Raw genomic sequence first — 16348 nt, 5'->3', positions numbered from 1 at the left:
TAGACCGTCAGCATCGGACGAGTGAGGTCGCGTTTTTGGATGCCCGGGTCAGTCATACCAAAGACTTTAAAAAATGGTACCAGCTGCCTCGCTTGGCGCTCGGCATTAAAATGTTTAGGTGTAAGGACTGGTCGATCTGGTGTCAGGATAATATGACTGGGTGGGACATGATGCTACATGTATGTGTCATGATGCACCAGTGCTAACGATATGACTGAAAATCTTTTAAAGCTACATTAAAAATCCAAATCACACACAGACACACATACACTTGCACACACAGGCATTATGTTACATAAGTGTACCTGAAACATTTTTATTTCAATTGGTTTCATTTGATCATACGGGGTATTTTTTATTTTATTTTAAGTAATGTCATTTTGACCATAATAGACATTTTTGTGTAAAGAATTACTTAATATTTAATAACGTAACTTCTTTACTCGATTGGAGCAAAGTTTGTCTGTCTAAATGACACGTTATGCTATCCTTTTTCGATAGTTCATCATTTCGTTAAATGAGAATGGATTCCTTGAACACAAAAATTAAGCAAGAGGTCTAACAGAATGGTATTAATGTTAGCCTCTTCGTCCCTTGCACTTAATAAGTCACTTGACTTAAATCTCACAATCAAATGGTTTTAACAATATCATGGATGTAGACTACAGCCTCCACTAGAAGTTCCTTCTCCTGTAATTTTATTTTACTTAAATGATCACTTCTGCCTATCCAAAACCCTGAAACGCTTTCTGTATATGTGTTCTCTCTTTTAAACAACCACCTCTTTAACCAAGCCTACGAGTCAGTGTGATTCCTCTTTACATTTCTGATTATTAAAAGGTCGCGTAGTACCTTAATTTCAGCTTCGGTGATCTCTATTTATCATTCGTTATCATCTCCATATAGACACATTCACACTTCAGGGCTATTTTAAGCTAAATGGAATTTGTTTCAAAGTTACAATTTTTACTGTATTATTGAAATGTTTGTCTCAGGAACATAGATGAGACTCCTGTATAGTGCTCTCCCCTGATCAAATTTACTGACTTTTTAAATGCGTGACAGAAAGATGACTAAGAGTGATACAGATATAGAATTACGTTTTACGTATCAGTACCAGAGCAAGCATGCATACATTTCTACTAGTAAAGGTGACTGCCATTTTATAATTAAGCTTGAAACGTACAGGTTATTCACAATTATTTATTGTATCCTTTCACATTGCATTATCTTTCTTCAGGCCTTTTTATGTGTATTACATATATTTTCACATGCAGAAAAGATTAGACTGTACTCCTAAATACAACATACAAACAACACTCAGACTGTACACCTACATACAACATATAAACAATAGTCACATTGTACTCCTACATACAACATAAATAATACTCAAGCTGTACCCGTAAATACAACACACAAATAATATTCAGAATGTACTCCTACATACAACATACAAACAACACTCAGACCGTACTCCTAAATACAACATACAAATAATATTCGGAATGTACTCGTACATATAAAATGCAATATAAAGAACATGTATCATCCCTTCTTAACTCCTATATTTCTCTGATTTTATTTTATGTACATCAAACGCAATTTATTACATGCATAAATAAAAGAAATCTACAATACACATCGAACTACAGAATAAATTCTGGATTTAAGATGTCAGTTGTTCTTGACCTGTTTTCTCTTGTCCAACAATACTACGCCGTATGAATGAAGCAAACCATAATACACAATACTTAGCCGAAAGTAGTAACATTCCAATTAAGGAGCAACTTCCTTCAAACTGATCACTTTCGTTGGGTGACAGCTGAAGAGGTTGCAGTGCACGTTAAGACCAAAAGCTTGATTATCCTTTTTATTTGGCGCTTTGGTTTATCATTAACATATAATAAACACTACAACTATGCGGCTCAAAGAGTATTTTCTTTGTTTTATTACACAGGCGTTCAGTTTCTGCATTATGATATAATCCGATATTTAGTGTTTATTGTCTAGAAATTGTCATATTTTCCCCAAGATCTGGATTTTCAATGTTGCTCCTTTATTTGTTTCAGGTTGGGTCTACAAATTATTTCAACGAACGGTTTGCTACGAAGAGATAGGTTGCTTTGAAAACACCCGTCCTTTCAACAATGCCTTCTCATTTTTACCTGAGTCACCTACTGAAATAGGTGTCATTTATCAGCTCTTCACTCGTAAAAACAGAGACAGTCCTCAGATTCTGACGACGAATACAAATGTCATACGGAGCTCAAATTTCAATGGAGACAAAGCAACCAAATTTATAATCCATGGTTACCTAGATAATACAACAGATCCATGGGTTACCAACATGAAGGACGCAATCCTTGAACGGGTAAATTTTTGCTGTTTATCTATTTTTAAACCTAGGCATCTGTATTTTTAGAGCGTGAATAAAGGTTTATACCTAGGAAAAAAAAGGTATCTTGTATGATCCTTGCAAGTTAGTACAAGATAAAATGACTCTGTACATTTATTGCAAAGGCCTGCACAGCATGTTTAATGCATACAGACAGTAGAAACTAATATAAACAATAATCACTATATGTATTCCTGTTTCCATAAGAATAGTAAGGTTTCTCAAGGAATGTTTTAACAATTTGGTCGAAATCTACTCCTGGTAAGATTTTGTCAACACAATAAAAGCAAACTCAATCGCATTTCTGAACTTGAGTCGACCAGATATAAAATTTTTTGATCTATTGTTTCTGAGAGCAAACAAGCCATCACCTCCAGATACACGATAAGCATGTTAGACGCTGTCATCTGCTATCGCAAGACATATTCTGATTTAATACCTTAAGCACCATTATCTAAAGCATATCAAACTGTGAAATTTCATTATTACATGAAACTAACTTAGTCAACCCTTGTCGTGCATTGTGTGGCACATAAGGCTTCGACGAGAGAACGCCACTGCTGATTGTCTGTATCCCTGCATGCGATGGTGTCCGTCTCTGGCCACAATCCTTCTCTTTCTTTGTAGTCCCCTCCAAATTGTATTGGGTTGACCCCTCATACGTCTCCATCCGGGGTCCTACGGAGGGTTGTCCTGAGCAGAACATCCAGTGACTTCGGCATACATGCCCCAGTCATCTTCATCTTCTTTCCTTCACTATCTGGACAATAGATAAGGATTATGCCACTTGATGAATGTCTTCATTTTTTACCCTGTTTGGCCAGAAGATGTTAAGAATCTTCCTCAGACACTTGCTAAGGAAGATGTCAAGCTTTGTATGTTGTTTATGATGCTACCTTCTGTATGAAAAATCCTCTTGAAATCGTGTGATAATTCATGGAGACCAAGTGTACTCTGTACTATTTGGCTAATACTATCCTTTTCCGAAAGAGGAGAGTAATAGCCAATGGTAAAATACTAGTCCGAAACAAATCAAAACAGGGTGTATGATTCAAGATGTGTCTAATCTGCTATGCTAATACTATTTGTAAGTTTTAAAAATATTTAATAAGTCTAAAATTGGAGGAGTCGGGTTGGTAGTTTATAACCCCTCCCCATTAATTCCAGTAACAGGTTTACAGTGTATCAACAGTTGTATTAATATGTATATTTCATAACTTTTGACTATTAAACAAAAACGTGAAATAAATTAAAAGTAAATATGTTTCCGTTATATATCATTCTACTTATGTATTGTAATAGGCAGCTATTTGTTTACTCTATAGTACAATAGCTCGTTTGGTATGTAAAGACAACTAGTCTGAATGGAGGATCATTGATAAGAACGAATTCTGCAGAGTGCCAAAAGACTTCATAATTTTAATGAATGTGGTTTGGTGGAATAAGTTCAAATGGGATTTTGTAGTTTGTAAACTAGTTTTATTCCTGTTTCGGCACACATATCGGATGGCATATCCAATGAACCCACCATTGCCTATGCAGCCAGAGCACTTGGTGGCTTTATGATTCCAACGATGATGAGGAAAAAGAGGAGATAAACCAGCACACAGGGCCTTCATTCATGAAATTTCAAGGCGTAGACTGATGAAAACTCATATATCAAATATATCCAGGAGTATTAGTTCGGCTTGGTTCACTTTGGTGTCTTGAATTTTACGGCGGAGTAACATTTTGAAGGTTTATCGTGTCAATGCTGTTAAGAACACGTTCAACCAAACATTTTGCGTTTTCGTCTGAAAAGCCAATTCAAGACTTACCCAATGTGACTTCATTGGCTGATGAGGGGATGTGACGTAATAAGCCATTTTATTATACGCTCATTTTTTTTCTCCGTTAACTTTACATTGTCAGAATAGTGTAATATTTTACGATATTGCGTTCGCGCGTACTTCATATTGAACTCACGTGAATAAAGAAACTACTTTCTATTTGTAAACAAACAATGGACGCAGACGCCAGCATTTTTGATTTATTTTATCTATCTGTGGATGAAGTAAATCAACTGTTTGAGCTATTTGACTTTTGAGATGCCAACATTGACAATGTGGATGAATTCATAGAGTAAAAAAATATTTGAACGAAGCAGGCAACTGAACGTGATATCAGAAATGTGCAGCGATGACTGTATGATAACTACCTTGTAGATACATCATGTACACCCACGTAGTAGGCGCTTTGCGTTTTCGTTAATTAAATTTGTTTCTGAATGAACTAAAGCAGATGTTTCATGGACTGCCACATACCAGCTGATTCGCCCAATTCCGCGTTCACTTTTTCGATACAATGTTTCGGATTTAGGCTGGCGATAGACGCCAGATTTCATAAAATTGCTGGGTTCCTACAAATAACATACAAGTGACAAGGCATAAACGTGCCTCCTTTAGCTGGTGATAAGAATGGCAAAACTTATACTTACTGTTTTACATCCTGAATTTCCCTTAAATGTATTTTCTTAGTTCTGCAAATCCGAATTTCATGAGAAATGTCAGGGATTCTCAAGCTTGATTACACATTTCGAAATTGTACTATAATTTCGATTATATTCCAAGTACAATTACGTCCTCCTTACTGCACTCGAAATAAATAATAAATTCCATAGCGTCTTTTTTTGTAGTTACAGTTGAAAGACTTCATATTTTCCCCCACATTATGATTTCAAATATTCAATGACAGAACAGAAACACTCTTGCAGATATCAACACGCTGCTCCGTCGCCGCTGAAACCCGATGTACTTCATGTTGAACTGGTATAGATAAATCCAGTCTATAATCACAAAATTTCGTAGAAACGACAAAAATACCAAAATCGTTTTATTCCAGATCAAATGGAAGAGTTCTTTCAATGCACATTCATTCACAATATGACTCCAAATTTCAAGTAGACCAAAACGCCATTTCCTTTCGAAAGTTATGTCTAGCGCGCGACTAAATTCAAATTTATCTGGGCGGAGTTATGTGTTGTCGTTGTGAAATGATGAATCTGCGCTTGTGTATTTAGTTTGGAATACAGCATACGTTCATTTACTTTGTTTCTTGTAGTGTATTTTTGCTTATATAATTAAGCCTTAGGTAGAATAAGAAAATGAGCATGTAATAAAACGATTACTGAATTTGCACGGGAAAATATGAACTCGTTTTGTCGGATGGATATACTGCACTCCCATGGTCGTGCAGTATTTCCATCCGAAAACCTCGTTCATATTTTCCCATACAAATGAAGTAACCTGTAAATATTAATGAGATGAGGTCATGTTTCTTATAAATAAGCACAGTTTCATAGGCTGATTGAGACACATCTCTTGCAATGGCGTATACTCTCTAAGTGATGTTTACTGATATCTTTTGAAGCTTTATTATATTAATTTGGCTCGAATGATTGCGGAAAGTATGTCTACGTATTATTTGGAAAGAAGCTAGAAATTACAACAATATTTCAATATTAGATTTGTATTTATTTTCTTAACACATAAGTTCTGAGTCTGTGATAAGGTTTTGAGCACAATTATGTGAGCTTTACTTCCGGAATACGTTGAGAACTGGATACTCGACCTTAGTCCATCCTACAGAAAATGTAAATGTCACCTAACATTCCTGTTAGAATTAAGAAATTTTAATCCCGAGTGTTATCAGTTATAGATTTTATATATTGATTCACAAAATCTGCATTATTTTTTAATCAGGAAGATGCAAATGTCATTACCCTTGACTGGAGTAAGGGCGCGAACCAAGCTAATTATGCTCAGGCCGTGGCCAACACACGTGTGGTGGGAGCTCTGCTATCTCTGTTGATGAACACACTTGACACAGTCGCAAACGGAAGCTCCCTGGCGAGAATGCATCTTATTGGACACAGTCTGGGGGCTCACGTGGCCGGATATGCAGGGGAGAGAACATTGGGAACAGGAAGAATTACTGGTTAGTTTGATACGGTCTGAGTCATTTGACTTCAGTTCGTTCAGGGGTATCGTGCTGTGGGAACGGCGTTCACTTACTATTTAAGCGGGTTCCGTTACTTTTTTATCGCCATTCCCCCACCCCGCATCTGAGTAACATGCCTTTCCTCACTTCCTTATTGCGTTCACTCACTTCTTTATTAATGCACTATACCACTGCTTCAGTTCTGATTTGTACGATAATAGTTTCCTTTACCGTGATACATTATGGAACTACATAATTTGATCGATGAATTTATGAGTGGAAATATTCTATTTTTACTTATTCATTGGTTTCCTCGATTCAACACTGCTTTAAGCATGATCCGGGTTTTCTTGTACAAATATATTTATGAAGCATGTTTTTATTACCACGATACTCTATTGTAATTTATAGATTATCTTGTAATTTATAGAAAATCTTATATACACAAAATGCGTACGAATTTCATCCTACCTAAAGGAATCAGAAAATACTGCACAAGAAAATTAGTACACCGCCTATTTGTAACAATTGCCTTCTCATATAACGATGAACCATGTAACCATGTACAACAAATGATCCTTATAATGCTTAAATGCACCTGTCGAGAGACAGACAGACACAGGGAGATTGCGATCACATTATGTCGAGTTTGAATATAGACCTTTACAAGTTTGTCATGCTTTATAGTAGCGCACGATAGTGATAATGGACATGAATTTTTAATCAGGCAGAAGATCAAAAGGAATTGGTTTTGACATTTAATTTTCTTAATTTCAAATTCATTGATTTCACTTTCAGGCCTTGATCCTGCGGGGCCGCTATTTAAACGAACAAATCCAATAGTTAGACTCGACCCAAGTGACGCCTTATTTGTTGACGTCATACATACAAATGCAAATGGTAAACTTTGGGGCTTCTATGTTTTCCTACATTTACTACTCACGTGTTTGTTTCTTTTAGGGGGCTAAATGTTTGGGGAGTATGGTCATTTATTTATATATTTATTTTAAGTTATGTAGTAATATTAAACATGAAGATTGGCATAAGAGCAGTTTTAGAACTTAAAAAAGGCCAAAGACCAATGTCATGGAGCTAGTTCTGATTCGTCAGTTTATTTGTCGCACAGTTTGTGCATATTATATTATATTATATTATATTATATTATATTATATTATATTATATTATATTATATTATATTACATTATATTAAAACCAACAACTCAAGTTTCGTTTGCAACAACGAATAGGCTTCGGCATTAAGTCATCTGTTGGCCACGTGGATTTTTACCCCAATGGTGGCAAAAGACAACCAGGCTGTCTGGAGTATATGCTTACCGAACTATTCAACGGTCGATTTGAACGTAAGAAATACTTTTGTTCACAAATGCCTTCCTCTCTCTCTCTCTCTCTCTCTCTCTCTCTCTCTCTCTCTCTCTCTCCATATACTTTTAAAGTAATTCTGTTCAACATGATATATATTTACAGACACTGGACAAGGGAGGGATCTTGAATAGTCATCAAATTTATCAAAACTATCATCAGAGTATGCATTACATATACAAGAAAACACCGTGACCTGATCGGCTTTCACTACATGTACAAGGAAAATATTATAGCCATATTGGCTTGAAAACTGTCAAGTATTAGTCACTGCATATACAAATAAACTACCATGACCTGATTGGCTTCAGAACTGTCAAGTACGAGTCACTACATATACAAGGAAAATGATCGGCTTTCAGAACTTTTAAGTACTAGTCACTACTTATGCAAGGAAAATATCATGGTATGATCGGCTTTCAACATGGACAAGTACTAGTCGCTACATATACAAAGAATATACCATGACCTAATCGGCTTTATGAATTATCAAGCACTAGTCACATTGCACATATTACCGTTACTTCTTAAATATTTATCTGAATATCTGTGGATAAAGGGTCCTCAGATATAGGAAAAATGTTAACCATATGAATGTCTTGATGTACCACAATGTTACAATCCAGAGTGTCTCTGAAGGAGTTCTCAGTAATCCCAAAGTAGTTTTAAAGTCCAAAATGTCAATGAGCACTTTGAAATTCCAACGAATAATTTAAATAAATAATTGCTCTCAAATTATATCTGCACACAAATGTAAATGATTCACCCACCGATATAAAAATTAGAATGAAAAATTTGTTTACCAGACCACAGTATATACCATCCCTACTTGGCGTACGACGAAATAGAATTTTCTGGAAAACTAATGAAAATTCCACTAACTCTTAAGCATGTTTATGCCGTGAATACAAATTCTAATAAACATCTTGTTACCAATTACAATCATGACATAAGTCAGGTATGCAAAATATATCTACAACCCTCAATCAAGGACAAACATAAGCACATAATGTACATTATATATACGTAACACTATGAATATGCATTCTATCTTGAATGCACATGGACATCTTCTATGATGTCGAAACCAGGGGTCAAATTTCAATGTCATAGTTTAAATTGTTTAGTTTTGGGGATACGTTTTAGGAGCTGTACGAAGTAGCTATATCTTCTGTTTCCATACATTGATTGTTATCTCAGTTGGTACATTTAATAACTGATTGGGGTGGCTAAAAGGTCAGAAGTCAAGGTCAGATGAGTTTTTCAGTCGTGCATTCCTAAGACTGCGGCGAGATAGTTTAATTTATGTATCGTGGTCATCACTTAAATATTTACATGGTAAGTGCGTATAGAATTGCTGGTGTTTGATCAATATTTCTCAAGTATTATTGTTTTAAGAGATTTATACAATATGTTGATCTACAGATCTGTTTTTCTCCTTCTGAATCTTTGTGAAACATTTTTACACGGTACTTTATTTATTTTATATTTATTGTTTCTCCATGAAAATTCAAAACCCATGCTTAAATTGCCATCAGTAGTTGCATGACGTCATGTGTATTTATTTTAAAACGAAATTTGGTATTAACGTCGTTTTATTTAGACCACTACTATCTGTCCTCGATAATTTCGAATGTACTGTGCGTACTTCGTTGACATTGTTTGGTAATATCCCCAGACTTTTGTAAGACAGAGTCGAGATCATGTGATCATGCCGTCCCTGCCTGTGTGCGTTTGTAATGTTATACATTCCTCACACGTCGGGACATGATTGGGGGTGGAATTCGTTGGTCTGCAGATGTGCAAAACGTTAGTATGATGTATCGATTATTCTTCAGAAATGTTTGATGGCGTCGCATGCAGTCACATGAGAGTACTAGCCCTTTTTACGGAATCCATAAACTCCAACTGTCAGTTCCCGTCATACCCGTGCAAGTGGTGCACCACGTGCGGTAAGGGCTGTGCTAACATGGGTTACGATGCTCCTCAAGGAAACCCCCGGGGAGACTACTTCCTTTCTACGAATTCTCAACATCCATTTTGTAGTGAGTATATTTAGGGTTTGAAGACAAGTGAGCTTATAAGAACTTGAATTTGGAAGGACATTTCTTTGAATTTTATTTTATTTCATCACAGCCTATCACTAGATTTTACGTTTAAGTTTCAACTCTAGTAATCGAGTTCAATAGAGAAAAATCCATATAGGGCTTATTTCAAAAGAGAACACAAATACGTGTAACATTAAAGGCATTTTGAATAAAATTTGCACAAATGCACTTTTGCATAATGGATGCTTCGTACTTCTGCAGATTTCTGAGCATTACGCACTTTACGTTTCTTTCGTAAGCTTGTCACAGAAGGGTCTTTTGTTGGCGTATTAATAAGAAAAAATGACATAATTGACTTAGAGTTTATCTTTATTCCTTAAAGTGCTTTAGTATACTTCATTCAGCAGTAAAATATGCTGTTCATGAATACTTTGGTCTTAAATCGGTTATTTCTAGTATAAAAATGTTCTGCTATACAAAATAGTTACAGTACACACACACACACACACACCCTCCACCACCACCACCAATACCACCAGGCGGACTATTGCATTGTTTGAATCTTGCACTTGTATGGCGTTGTTCAAGATGTATAGTATGTCCTGCCGGACTATCGTCCGTCCGTTCGTCCGTTAACAATTTGTTTTCAGTGCGGTAACTTAAGTTTTGCTTCACATACCTTCTCCAAAGTTTGTTGGTATGTAATTGTAAAATTTTGCACCAAATTATTGTGACAGAAATTTACGTTGGCTTGCCATATGCGGTTATTATTTCAGTATAACTCCAGTAAGAATTTTTCTGGCGAGGAAACTAAGATCGTAAAAGGGAGATAATAAGTGCATTCTCGAGTTCCTCTTCATCGCAGCGACTATGGAGTTTGTTGAAACAGTGTGGTTTCTAATTCATAATGTATTTTATTTCAGAAACTAACTATCAAAGAGCATGAAGTTGACAGCATAGTCTCTTTCAGTTATAAATCCAATATTAAGATTATTTTATATGAATTTCTAACAAAATTTGAAACAATCCAGAAAAAGCTATATTTAAAGAATCAAACTATATAATAAAAATAGAAGAATAGTATATTGAAAGAGAAAATTTAAATAAATGCCACAACACCTTAACAAATCAGATTGTTGTACTAGCATTTACGGGAAAGACTTGAAAATGCGTGATCATTTCAAATTAAGTATTTCTTACCTGTACCGATTAAATAAGATTTCTCTACGTCGTAGATGCGGTCTACCTTAAGCTTATCTTATCGCAACTGCTTACATAGAGTCCGCGCTCAGCAAATCACGTACACTTACTCCAAACATGGATACAGGTTAGAACAGTGGTTCCGAAAGTGGGCGATAGGATTACCGAGGGGGGGTGATAAAGCTGAATAATGCTTGTTACGGGGTAAAGTAGAGGGGCGCTGAAGATAACCAAGGGGGCGGCGTCCCGAAAAGTTTGGGAACCACTTGGTTAGGACAAATGACGCAAGAAACCTACCATTACTCCAAAACTGCATACGGGTGAGACCAAATGACGCAATATTTAGCCGCAGAGTTGTTAGATCGTTACATGACATATTGTTTATCTAAAATAGGTTAGCGGGTAGGCGACAACTCAGTTCACATTGCAGGAGAGATCATGGCCTTTCCAACGCTGATAATTGTCTTCAAACTTACTGACGTAAAAGATGGAAGAATTAGCTTATATATATATATATATATCTCATCTTGAAACCTACTGACGTAAAGTGTGGAAGGAATTGGCTTTCAAGTATATCTCTCGTCTTGAAAGTAAAGCGTGGAGGAAACTGACTTTCATGTATATCTCGTCTTGAAACCTACTGACGTAGAGCGTGGAAGGAAATTTCTTTCATGCACATCTCTTCAGAACGGTAGCTAATGTATAATGTAACCTAAATAACGTGACGTTTGGGAGAAATCTGATGTAATGTACATCTGTACAAGATAAGTAATAATAATGGTATCGTAGCATTCAGCTACTACGCATATTTTATGTATGAAAAACTACAGTAATTTCCGTCGTGACAGATGGGTTACGGAGTTAAAACAAAGGGACCTGTCGGTTTTTAAAGTTCACTGTGACCACCCAAGGCAAAAAGATTTCTGTGTAATAACCTAAGTTCTGCTTCGAATATATTTAACAGTTTTTGTAGATGGGTTGTTCTGTAGAAAGCAACGAAACGCATCTATTGAGGGGTGTTATGTATATGCAATTTAATTATTTGTTTGTTAGTTTAAATTTGTTTTAAATTCCATTACATGCTATCATAAGGTAACTTTGTCTACTGGATTTGACTTGTTTCAGAAATTCAGTTCAGTTCTGATTGACCTGGCTGTTATAAAATAGAAACACTGTATCTACATGCTGACTTTGATTCAGAACCAGTAAGGGCTCTGGTAAACAACTTTTAAAAAAAATTATTATTCTTTCCCAGAACCGTTGATTTCAGTTAGGGCCATACTGGGAGTATGTGATGTTAGGCATGTAAAAAGCTTCTATTTTGTTCTGGAAAGGTGACCATGTGACCCTCCTATGTGAATCTGTTTCGCGTCTTCAATTAGTATATACTGTTTTCTGGATAGAAATTGGGCATTTGGGCTCTAAATCATTGATACTTAAAGGTGTTTTCTTGTGACCAGTTTGAGTTGAAATTTTATTTTATGGAATACAAGTGATTCTTTACCCTGGAAATATATAAGTGCTCATACATAATTCTTGGACAAAGACATTCAGTGAAATTTATTAAGCTTAAGACTTTTGTAGTACTTGCTCTTGTAGTGTCAGCAAAATGGTAATTAGTGCTAAATTTGTAGGCATCTTAAAAACTGGAACAAATTTCTTTTGAGCTCATTTTGTCTTAGTAATTAGCTTTCCTCACAAAGAAAAAACGTTCATATAAATTAACTTTACATGAAACTTATGAACTAAAACGAGCTAAATTAAAATGTATGAACCATTTACTGGAAAAGCTGTTCATACTAATCTATATATGCCTTTTTTATTCATTGGAGATGAAGCAAAAATGCAATTGATTTCTTTCTCAAGTTTTGAGGAATATATTTAGAAGGTGTGAATTTTTTAACACACAGGAGAATACAGATTTAAATATAATTTAAACATTAAGCAAACTTTCTCGGATTATATTAACAGAAGACAGCAATTGACCACGACAAAACACCACATTAAAGGATATACAGAACAGGTGAGTGACTGATGGGTGCATCAAACTCGGGAAAACGCGGTCCTTGACGTTCACCTTGATGATAATAAGAGGTCTATTTATTACTTGCGCATTTAACGTGTGATAAAGTGTGTATGGTTGTGTGTGTGATTTGGATTTTTAACGTGGCTTTAACAATTTTGCAGTCATATCACTACGATGTCTTCATTAAAGCAGTTTATAGCGATGTCTAGCATTGGGGTATCATGCCGCGGACATGTAGCATGATGTCCCACCTAGTCACATTTTATCCTGACACCAGGTTCATGAGTCCTAACACGAACCTCTTAATGCTGAGCGCCAAGCGAGGAAGCTGTTAGTACCATTTTTATAAGTCTTTGGTATGACTATGGTTTGGTTCGAACCCTCCACCTCCCGCATCCAAGGTCGGACGGTGTCACTTGGCCACCGGAGCGGTGATAAAGGGAAAGAGGATCTGAAATAATGATTACGGAACATATTGCAGCGATATTTAATTGATAGTTTGTCTTTAATAAATCCAAAACGTCAGATGATTTATGCTTAAAGGATCAAGGTCAAGGGTACCGTGACCCTTAAAAAGCTAGGCGTTTAGTACTGGACTCTTATTTCAGCTATCAAAGATATTTAGTTTAAGCATTCCAACACACGTTAAAGAGCCAAATGTAATTTTTTTCTTCTGCTTCATGAATGTCACCTATGAATGAAATAGCACTAATAATTTTCATTCATTCAGTTTGTTGGAAATTTATTATATGTAGGGATCAATACAGACCAAAAGATAATTGATTTTGTACAGAGAGCGTTAGTTCTGCTTTTAACGTGGTTTTTGTGTTAACTTTTTCAGTTGCATGAGGGATACACACATTGCCAGTTCGAGGAACGCAGAAGGCTAAACCGACCATTAACTGCTCAGTGCTACGTGTTTGTTTTATTACACACACAGAAAGAACATTTATAGACTTCTTACAAATAAAATTATCTGGAATCCTTTATATATAAGTATTGTTGTTTTCGATGAGTTATTGATAATAATGTCCAATATGCAAACTCGGTGTATATGCAGTCAATGACCTTCATAACCCACACATCAGGCATGCTCATCTGAACAATTTACAGTGAACAAATATGGCAGGGGAAAATGTCAAACCTTGTTGTAGATCAGCCTCACTCATATATCTAGCCTTCAAAGGTCACCAAAACCTTTGAAGTGGAAGAAGTTTTGAGAAGAAAATGAAACACAACAAAATATCTGACCCACAAAGGTTCATTAATATTTTCCGGCAGAAGAAACAATGACGAGCTGAATACCCCCAAAAAATCTTTTCGGACATATTTTCTTTCAAGAAATGTCATCAGAAATGGATCAGAGAAAGCAGGGAAACTTCAGTGAATAACTGCCTAAACCACATATGTATCCACACAGATTCAACAAAATCCCCCAAGCAGTGCGCGAATACAGGCAGCTAGATTCTGAAAATACCCCTTTTAGGCAGTTTGTAAAGAGATGTCACAAAACGATGGCAGAAGTATAAAAAGAAGCAGAGGTTTATTGTTCGATTTCACTATCCACATAGTTAACATACAAAGTGTCATTATAATCGTTCGAGCTATGTGAAAAGATAAGCGATGACAAACTTAGTCATAGACGGATAGACTGACGCATGTGATTAACGACAGTCTTCGTGCTCTTTGCTTTAGTGCAGTGATAACAAAATTCGATAAAATCTTTCAAGTAGTTGAAGAGGTGAAGCGCTGACAAGCTGGATTTTCAAAATATGCCTTTTTGACATTTTGTAAGAAATCTCTCCAAACATGGTCAGAAGAAGAATAAAACCTTATTTAGTACATGCACAAACTACATATATATAACATACACATTGGGAATAAACTCCTTCAGATTGTGTGGAAGGTGAAACGATGAGGAAATGAAGTTTCAAAATATACCTTTTTTAGACAATGTTTAATTAAATCCACCCCTCCATACTCTCCAAGTGGACAAGAAGAATAAAGTATATCCCTTCTGTACGTATACTTTAGATGCATATCTAGTCTATATAGTTTTTTTTTTAAATCGAAGTGGCGTGGTTGGTGAGTGATGATGAACGCGATTACCCAAAATGCCCCTTTCTTTGACAATCTTTCAAGAATTTCCCTTAACACTCACTAGAGAAGTAACGTTAAACATTATGTCGCATCTACGCCAACTACGTATCTATTCACCAACTGTTTCATTAAAATCAATCAAGCTATATGGAAGAAGCGATGACTTTGTCAAGGACTAACACATATGGACGGACAGCCTGACTCACGAGGTCAACAATAATATCTCCTTTCTTAGGAAAGGTGTTATAAATCACTATTGTGGAGAAGCTTTGGCTGAAATAAGCTTCCACCTATTTCTGATCCAAACTTCGTACCACATTTCGTTACGACTGTCAGCTAATTAACGTAAAATCACCACATTTCGCTATGACTCTCAGTTAATTAACGTAATACCACAATATTTTGCTATGACCGTCAGCTAATTACCGTAATACCAACATATTTTGCTATGACTGTCAGCTAACTAACGTAATACCACAATATTTTGCTATGACTGTCAGCAAATTAACGTAATACCACCACATTTCGCTATGACTCTCACCTAATTAACGTAATGCCACCATATTTTGCTATGACTCTCAGCTAATTAACGTAATACCACAATATTTTGCTATCACTGTCAGCTAATTAACATAATACCACCACATTTCGCTAAGACTCTCTGTAATTAACTTAATGCCACCATATTTTGCTATGACTCTCAGCTAATTAACGTAATATCAACATATTTTGCTATGACTGTCAGCTAAATAACGTAGTACCACAATATTTTGCTATGACTGTCAGCTAATTAACCTAATACCACCACATTTCGCTAAGACTCCCGGTAATTAAGGTAATGCCACAATATTTTGCTATGACTGTCAGCTAATTAACGTAATACCATAATATTTTGCTATGACCATCGGCTAATTAACCTAATACCATCATATTTCGCTAAGACTCTTGGCAATTAACGTAATGCCATCATATTTTGCTATGACTCTCAGCTAATTAACGTAATACCAACATATTTTGCTATGACTGTCAGTTAACTAACGTAATACCACAATATTTTGCTATGACTGTCAGCTAATTAACCTAATACAACCACATTTCGCTAAGACTCTCGGCAATTAAGGTAATGCCACAATATTTTGCTATGACTGTCATCTACTGAACCTAATACCACCATATTTTGCTATGACTCTCAGGTAATTAACGTAATACCACAATATT

At 35.8% G+C, this 16348-nt stretch overlaps 1 protein-coding gene across 3 annotated transcripts in view; it reads left to right on the top strand.

Moving 5' to 3' along the window:
* Positions 1-14019, top strand: part of LOC149807110 (pancreatic triacylglycerol lipase-like) — a 61452-nt gene extending 47433 nt beyond the window's left edge. The window contains exons 2-8 of one of the 3 annotated variants that reach the window (XM_089962111.1): positions 2073-2374; positions 6139-6373; positions 7175-7276; positions 7624-7737; positions 9595-9801; positions 12976-13027; positions 13872-14019. In XM_089962111.1, coding sequence (XP_089818237.1) covers positions 2073-2374; positions 6139-6373; positions 7175-7276; positions 7624-7737; positions 9595-9801; positions 12976-12989 — 974 coding nt within the window. In that variant the 3' untranslated portion in view covers positions 12990-13027; positions 13872-14019. The remainder of the gene's footprint in view (positions 1-2072; positions 2375-6138; positions 6374-7174; positions 7277-7623; positions 7738-9594; positions 9802-12975; positions 13028-13871) is intronic. The other 2 variants (XM_089962131.1, XM_089962120.1) reach the window with 2 other exon arrangements.
* The last annotated feature ends 2329 nt before the right edge of the window (positions 14020-16348 follow it).

Source organism: Sinohyriopsis cumingii, chromosome 1 (genome assembly GCF_028554795.1).
Source record: "Sinohyriopsis cumingii isolate HCF-2022 chromosome 1, ASM2855479v2, whole genome shotgun sequence".
Taxonomy (NCBI): domain Eukaryota; kingdom Metazoa; phylum Mollusca; class Bivalvia; order Unionida; family Unionidae; genus Sinohyriopsis; species Sinohyriopsis cumingii.
The sequence above is the reverse complement of the archived record's forward strand: the minus strand, read 5'-3'. Positions and strand labels throughout refer to the sequence as shown.